Source organism: Perkinsus marinus (genome assembly GCF_000006405.1).
Source record: "Perkinsus marinus ATCC 50983 genomic scaffold scf_1104296977064, whole genome shotgun sequence".
NCBI classification, from domain to species: domain Eukaryota; phylum Perkinsozoa; order Perkinsida; family Perkinsidae; genus Perkinsus; species Perkinsus marinus.
In genome coordinates, this window is record NW_003200286.1 from 63,203 (window position 1) to 71,325 (window position 8,123).

Below are 8,123 nucleotides of genomic sequence, written 5' to 3' on the forward strand. Positions count from 1 at the left end.
TGTTGGTCACTGTTCTCCGAAGCCTTTCAATTGAAGGTAATATCTGTCCTGGCCAGGTTCAACTTCTTCTGAGGGTGGCGGTAGCCAACAGCAACAACAACAGCAGCAGAATGGTCGGAAGCGGGGTCGACCTCGGAACGACAAGGCAGGTGAAAGACAACGGGATAATAAGAGGAAGAAACCTAGTGCGAAGAGCTCTGACGCAGGGGGTGAGATACATGGGAGATTGATAACGGATAAGACAGGATTGATTTTAGTAGCTGTGGTAGTAGAGGGACTGTCGCATGCAGTGTTGGAGTAGGAATATATGTTCACCTTCCTCAGCTCAGCTCAAGAGTCTCCTCACTAATGATACAAGTTTATTTACGATTTCTGGCAAAAATGTACAGAAACCTCCGAAAAATTCCCCAAAATTCCCTCAGAAATTCCCTACTGTTACCAGCACATGTAGTTGAGTATGTGCAAATTTTTCCCCTGCACTGGTCACATGTCTCGCTTGAAGTGAGGGCTGCCTTACTAACCTTGTGGCAAATTGATTCATTTGCTCTGAGTGCAATGAAATTGGTGATGATCGTCTCTTAGCAGCGTCGGCGTATGCAAGCAGTCATGCTGGGATAAATCAGCAATGTTGGGGTGTACATCTGCTTTCCTCAGTTGAGTTCAGGAGTTTTTTCCCTATATTACGAAAATTTACACACGAGTTGGGTAGAAGTGTATAGAGCAAAATGAGTAATTCACAATTTTCATACTAATATTCAGTTTGCATATTTTCCCACGTTGTATTACATTATTTGCTCAGAAGCAAGCGCATCCTCGCCCTTGGTCGGCTCTAGCGTCCAGGACTTTGATGCAGCCGCAGCGATGGCAGAGGAACGTACCAATGTAAGAGAGAAGGACGAAGGATTTGTGATGGGCTTCCGTCGTATTCTAGTCCAGGATTTGTAATCGATACTTTTCCTCTCTGGGAAATATGGACTAACACTGATGGTCAGCACATTGAACGAATTCGATGGCGAAAAATAACCTCAGCGTATCACGCGTTACTCGAGAGGTGTGATTATACTAGTAGTCACTGAAATGGTGTCATGAAAATGTCTGTGTGATTTCTACTCCTATCAAAATATCTCTGCGGTGAAGCAGTAGATCATGTCACAAAACATGTACATGTGACTCGTTCGTGAATCGTCCAGCGTGTCACCAGTTACGAGTAGGATGCAAGTGATGGAATGGTACCTTTTCTCACTCCCTCATTGTCCTTCTCAAATTCTGGTATAGATCTACGTCGCTCACACGTTCGCCATCTCAGAAACTAGATCGTTACTTTGGTCTAGTCTGCAGCATGTACTTCGGCTCTGATGGCAGCTCGGGGTCGAAGAACCCCTTCAAAGACCTTTGCTATCGGTAAGACACAACCATCGAGCGTGAGACCGGATTAGATTTTCAGAATCAATGAGAACACTTGAGAGTAGATTGTCACAGGTACGTTATGGATGATCCGGACGAGTCGGAAGATCCTCCAGGGAAGGAATTCGACAGAGCTTTGCTTAACCTGTATAAGCAGAAATCGAAGCTACCGACAGGGAGGTCTAGACTGCCCAACCGGGATTACAATCGCTCCTTCTCGACTCTAGCTCTCCTCACATCAGCGTGCCGCCAACCTGAGGTCAGCAGCCATTAATTTATCGCTGTTGGTGGGAATCTATATCGATCAGGTGATCGATTGTTGGGGTCCTTACGAGATTGCAGTCTTCGAGACAGCACTGGCTCGATATGGATTGAACGGTTGGCGCGAGATTGGCCGAGAAATTGGCACGAAGACTGCTGGTGAATGCGAGGTGGGTCTGCTTGATCTCAATAGCATCGTCCTAACAATGCGACTTGATGTACACGACCGTGGCGTAGTAGTGCTTGTTGCCTCGTATATGCACAAAGTGATAACATAATGTGAATGTGTCTTGGCCCCGCTCTATGAAGGATACGGCAAGTCAATAGGACTGTCATTGTATCACACAATTTGTGTGGTAAAAGATAGCTCCATGCAAAATCCTCTGACAGTGACTCGCATAAAGTGAATCGTATGTGCTGTCTTGCGCAGTTTATTGTTTCTCAGGAATTCTTCCGCCGAGTGTATTCAAGGACAGAGCGTGGCCGCATCTTTACTGAGATGCTGCTTGTGTCGGAGAATAGCAACACTATTACCACTAATTCGACGCCTCAGTCAACAGAAGAGTCTGATTCTATACCGCAAACACCTAGGGTCAGTGGCGAGACTGCTAAATCAACGGATAAGAGCTCTTAGGGTTCTACGTCCCTGTAAGATTCCTATTTCGTCCGGTATGAGTCGGGTTGATTTAGTGTGGGAGTATCCGAGATACGTGTAGCAATCTAGGGGTTGGGCGTCAGAAAAAAAGGCAGTACGTCCTCGATATGTCCTTTCGGGCCTGTTTAGCAAAGAGGCACTGGAACCGTTCCAGCGGAGTGGTTGTTGAATGATTGGTCCTGCTTTTGGATTGGCATTCGTGAGTTTTTGCCATCTGCGGAAAATAGTGATGTGGATATAGATTAGGAAGTGAGAGTCATCGTGCTTTCTATCGCATCATACTTGGCAAGCTCGTCATGGTTCTGCCACTGATTGGTTCATCATTACTCCGATATGTTGGGAATTAGCTTCTCAGAAACTGCGCTTATTAGAAAACGTCGTCAATGACGACTCGTCATGCCATATCATTCATATGTTGGAGTGTAACTCATATGAAGTCAACGCAGAATCTTCGACCGGGCTTTGGAATTAGTCTGTACGCCGGTACACAGTATTTGGATCCTACGGACTATCCAAGATCCTACGGAGCGACTGCGTGCTGAACTTCCCGATGCAGAACTCACTGTGGGCACGGAAGGCTTGGAAACGAACTATAGAGCCCTAGGGTTGTAAACTTGAAAATGCCACACATTCTGAACATGGATTGATCCTGGCCTTGCCCCATTGCAGCGAACCAGTTTTGGGGAGTTCGTCAAGGATGGTGAGAAGCGTGTCGTCGTGAGGGAGTACCCGAAGTTGGCTCCTGCAAGCTTCACCCGAGAGCTTCAAAGATTAGCCTAGTGCGATCAATTCCGCTGTTAGTAAGATCAATTCTGTCGGCTGGGGCGGCTATGCCACCACTACCCCAAGATATGCCTTGGTACAATCAATTTCGCTGCTAGTAAGATCAATTCTGTCGGCTGGGGCGGCTATGCCACCACCACCCCAAGATATGCCTTGGTACAATCAATTTCGCTGTTAGTGAGATCAATTCTGTCGGCTGGGGCGGCTATGCCACCACCACCCCAAGATATGCCTTGGTACAATCAATTTCGCTGTTAGTAAGATCAATTCAGTCGGACGGGGCCGCTATGCCACCACCACCACCAGTTTAACCACCGAGAAAATTTTCCAACTCCAATTATTCCAACTAGAGCACAACAGGAACCCCATCACGATGAGGAGGAACATTCTCATGGCACATGATGTCAACTGTTTCACTGTGGCACGCAGTCAGAGATCCCCGGCCTGCGTCGGCTTCTCGTTTTAGATCTCCGTTTACCAGCTCCTCGTTTACGACTCTCACGACTTCTGGTCTCCTCAGCCTCCGGAACACGATTGTTCTTACCGATACTGTCGCCGATATCAAGACCAAAGATGTTGCTGGTATCCTGTAATCGCGCCATGTCGGCTGTCAGTCGGGAAATCTCGGTATCCTGGTCTGCTTTCATGACCTACGCAACAGATAAAGTGAACGACACGGAACCACCCCTATGCATGAATGAGTTCAAATAGCACGGAAATGAGAGTACTTCAAAGCGCTTACCTCGAGCGTTCTGAGCTCGGACACGACGCGGTCATAGAGCGACTTCTCAACCTGATTGCTACCGATATCGGTACGTCCATCAGTTATGAGCAATTTCGCCAAAAATCGCACTCTACTCTTCAACAGCTCATTCTCCCGCGCCAATTCATGGACGCTTCGCTCGCCATCTGTTGGATTGTTCTCCTCTTCGGCTTCGTTTCGTTGCATCAATTCAGCGATTCTACAGTTAAGTGATTGCCTCAAAAGAGTATTCTGCTTCTGTAGATTGAGCATCTGATCCGACTTTGCCTTCAGACGCAGCTGCAAACAAGTACAAAGATCCTCGTTCTCCCTATTCATGGCGAAGGCAGACTGATAAGCACAGTTCAAATATGACACCGCCTCTTGCAGTTTCTCGAGTCGACAGTTATTCGTATGGTCCTTTTTAGACTGTTCCCAGTGTATGTCTTGGATCTCCCGTTCGGCTTTGAATTTCTCTGCGCGATACCTTGCTGTGCGCTGTTCTGCCTCGGTCAATTTCTTAATGGTTGCTTCGAGTTCTCCTTGTAATACTTGCAATTCTGTGGCTTGCGATGCAGACTGTCGTCGTGCTGCCTCAACTTCTTCTTTTACCCGGCGAGCCTTGTTGTCGAGCTCACTGCACTTCTCTTCAAGTTGATCTATCTCGTGGATCATTTTGCTCTCACGTCTCCTCGCATCTTGCAATTCACGTTGAAGAACATTGAGCGGATGGCCTGAATCAAAAAGAGTAGCGGACTGGCGATACTCCTCAATATCCTAGTATAGTATCGCCTGCTGGCCCAATGGATAAGGCGCACCTCTAAGGTGGAGATCGGGTCGATCCCCGGGTAGGGTATTAGTTTAATACCGAATTCCGTCAGCTGATGATCTACTCTTACCTCGGTTCCCGACTCGATCGTACGCAATCCTTTTGCGACATCAATCGCAAATGAATTAGCTGAGGTCGAAGCAGCTGAGCTCATGCTCGTAGTTGCTAGATAGTCATATACGAGACTGACAAAAGGCGATCTCCCTCCGATCGACTGCAACCTTCGATTGCAATCGTTGATATACTCGTCGCCAGTAACAGCCTCCCACCCACTGCATTGAACACAACTTAGGGCAGCGTACAGAAACCACATTCATAACACATTGTCCACCTAATCACACTCACAACGTACGTGTGAATTGGCTGCGTCCTTCCGTCGACTCTTGCTGCCGTTCCTTCGCTTTCCGCTTCTGTTGTCTATAATGACGCCTGATGAGATAACATCATTCGCTTGAACGCTTCTGTTCTCGCGCCCCACCGCCTAATAGTTTTGAACCTTGCACCACGATCTCGACGGCAAAACACAGCTAGTGGTAACTCGGGTTTGGCTACCACATGCACTTGAGACAACGCAGTCGGTATGATGTGAGGCATTGGGCTCCTGACCGCCATACGAAGGAAAGAAGGTAACAACATCTAAACTCCAGACAAAGCCAAACTGACCGGAAGAGAACCACCGGAACGGGATGCAATGTGAAACTACCCCGTCCGAGGGTCAAACCCGAAGTCCCCATATTGGCAGAGTAGCGCCTCATCCATTAGGCCAGCAGGACCACACGAAAATCCAGTGACGACAATGTTGATGAGCAACACCATTCGATAGTGACTAGAAAGTGCCGACTCCCAGACAGTCATAGCGATCAAATTCAGCGTGCCGAATAAATGCCACAAGCTCGATAGTATGACTTCCCAGCGGCTTACCATCGGCCATGCCCTCTCCCATATTGAGAGAACACAAGCAACGCATGATATGAGATAGTTTATCGTTTCGATAGACGCCACTATATTTGGTCATAATCTCCACCTATGCTGCATACAATTAAATACTATCGTACACGCTTAAAAGCTGCGAGTGTGTGCAAGTCGTACAAGGGAGATGATACAGGACTCCAACCTCACTATTCGAGGCTCTACCGGGGACGACTCAAGTTCTGCTGGAGCCATCGATTTTGTTGTGCCCAGTACTGCTCTACTCGCAGCTTCTCACTTCTGGCCGCCTCTTCAGCTCTGCGTTGCTTATCGATGTTAGCGGAGCGAAGCATAGCATTTATCACCTGAAATCAACCGTTTATAGTAGGGAAATCCTACATAAAACGTCCAAGCGCATCGGAGTGAATATCGCAACTATCATCGTCCAACGGAATATTCCAACAACTACTTGTTCGCGAGCTGAACTGATGTGCTAAGACTGAGCACAATAATCCCAGCTCTCAGGCAACATCATATAAGAAACTTCTTCTGTGTAAAACTAAAACTGTTTCACCGCGCCACGAAATTCATTCCGTACCTCGTAAGGATTCCTATGCGCGCTCTCGGGCGCCTCTCCAGTTCGCAGCCGTTTCACATACTTGTCCTCCTCACACAAGGCCATCGGCGACGGGCATGTACTGGCGCTGCTAGTGCTACTCACAACGCTGGAGATCCCCGCAGCTAGTTCGCCGGGACCGTCCACGTCTCCTACCATGGGCAAGGTTCCAGGTTCGATCCCCGGTAGAGGCATTATTACCGAGTTTCCTTTTTCCCGGCCTGGTATCGTCCAGCTCCATCACAGCGCATGAAGTCCCCACTGCCATCTGCCACTCATCGGCTCTTCTATAATGATCATTTGCCATGGTCAAGGAGACAGCTCAACAAAAATCACACAAATATCCTGCACGCATGCACAGAATATCGGACATAAGCTTATCTTTGAGTAATATCAACATGATAACAATGTGAATCGATTGACACCAACGTTTTAGAAGCGTTCCGTAGTCTATATTCGTATTACTCTCGAATTGGAAGAAAGTCATCTCGAAAACCTACGTATGCATAACTGTTTGCTTCGCACTGTAAAAGATATGACAACGAAAGATCGCTAAGAATTTCGAACTCGAAGTTTTTTCATGATTTTCAAATTTCGAAATCTATTTCCGCCTCTCCCAAATTCAAATGGCAACTTCTGACACATTTAAAACGAGTGTTTCTAATAATCTCGAGATTGACATTTTTTCGATAATTTCTCTGTAATCTCATTTTTCGTTTTTCTTTTCTGTTAATCTCGATATTTTTCAAGTACAGATTCTCAAATTTTATATCAGAATTGTTTTTTTTTCAAAATTCTACTTGGCTGACATGAAGTCTAAACTGACGTTCAATCATTTCACGTGGAAGTAAAAAAGACGTAAAAACTCATCCACGACGACGTTCGAAACACACAGCCAACAGGGACCCATCTAACGTTGAGAGATGACGTTCCCTAGTGTTTGCTAACAATGGGGAAAATGTTTCAAATGTGATGACATTTATGCGGAAAACCGTTCGAAAAATGTGTTCCCAGCCATGTGTGAGTTCCCCCCGAGAGAACATTATAGGTCCCTGGCGCCAAACACAACATCCGAGGTCCTTTGAAGATTGCTAGGCTAGGCCCCTAGACTTTACATAGGGAAAATATGGAGTACGCTGCACGAGTTAGATATCTAACTTGGCAGTGGTTTAGCAATGCTAATAGATCGACGACATGCAAGGATAGAACCCACGGTCATTCGGTAGACAGCACGGAGTCCTTCCCAACTACACTATTTCAACCCACAAGCATTGACCGAGGCAATATATGTACGATAAAAATAATACAATGGTATGGTACGCAGTGTGAACTGCAAGAAAGACATCAACTCTGATGTCGATTAGAATATGCTCATAACGTACACCTTTCTGTTCATTCTTTGAATCCGTCACTGCGCCATGAAATTATACTATAGCAGAAGAAGCTCCAACTCACACAGCTTTATTGTACAACAAACATTCGGCGAAAATCCGCTAGGCCTGAAAGAAGATCAGCACGCATGCACATACGAAAAAGCTCAACTACACCCAACCTACCAAGTTAGAGACGACGTTTGAATCACCGCCGAGAGTTGCGGAAAAGTTGGTATCACTACGTATATGCAAATACACCAACAGTAAGTATATGATCACTCGGTTGAGTAGGGCTCGGCAACGCCGTCTCAGCGCTGAGTTCCTCATAGCTGTATGTATTAGACACTGCGAGGCCTCTCAGAGAGTTTTGTGTGAAGCATATATAGTCCAACGTTCCTAAAAATGACATCTGCAGGGATCGAACCAGGGACCTTTCGATTACCTTGGAACTTCTGCGTGTAGTTTGTATAAGTAGCTTCACTGTCAACTACAGCCGGGTATATCGAACGCAGAGGCAGCGAGTGATGCATCTGGTTCAGCGGTGGGAGAAT

General features: G+C 46.6%; 4 protein-coding genes across 4 annotated transcripts in view; 1 reads left to right on the top strand and 3 right to left on the bottom strand.

The window, feature by feature from the left end:
* Positions 1-1,339: 1,339 nt before the first annotated feature.
* Positions 1,340-2,299, top strand: Pmar_PMAR024673 (hypothetical protein; the record flags this gene model as incomplete). Its single annotated transcript, XM_002764471.1, has 4 exons — positions 1,340-1,401; positions 1,480-1,663; positions 1,713-1,835; positions 2,111-2,299. 4 exons carry the CDS (start codon positions 1,340-1,342, stop codon positions 2,297-2,299), a joined length of 558 nt encoding a protein of 185 aa, XP_002764517.1.
* A 1,217-nt stretch (positions 2,300-3,516) lies between these two features.
* On the bottom strand, positions 3,517-4,184 carry Pmar_PMAR024674 (hypothetical protein; the record flags this gene model as incomplete). The annotated part of the gene is made up of 2 exons (XM_002764472.1): positions 3,517-3,753; positions 3,846-4,184. The coding sequence occupies 2 exons, from the start codon at positions 4,182-4,184 to the stop codon at positions 3,517-3,519; spliced, it is 576 nt and encodes a 191-aa protein (XP_002764518.1).
* Positions 4,185-5,804: 1,620 nt separating this feature from the next.
* Positions 5,805-6,265, bottom strand: Pmar_PMAR024675 (hypothetical protein; the record flags this gene model as incomplete). The annotated part of the gene is made up of 2 exons (XM_002764473.1): positions 5,805-5,948; positions 6,182-6,265. The coding sequence occupies 2 exons, from the start codon at positions 6,263-6,265 to the stop codon at positions 5,805-5,807; spliced, it is 228 nt and encodes a 75-aa protein (XP_002764519.1).
* Positions 6,266-7,910: 1,645 nt separating this feature from the next.
* Pmar_PMAR024676 (hypothetical protein) overlaps positions 7,911-8,123 on the bottom strand; it is a gene marked incomplete at both ends in the record, with an annotated part of 2,317 nt that continues 2,104 nt past the window's right edge. The window contains one exon of the mRNA XM_002764474.1: positions 7,911-7,968. Coding sequence (XP_002764520.1) covers positions 7,911-7,968 — 58 coding nt within the window. The remainder of the gene's footprint in view (positions 7,969-8,123) is intronic.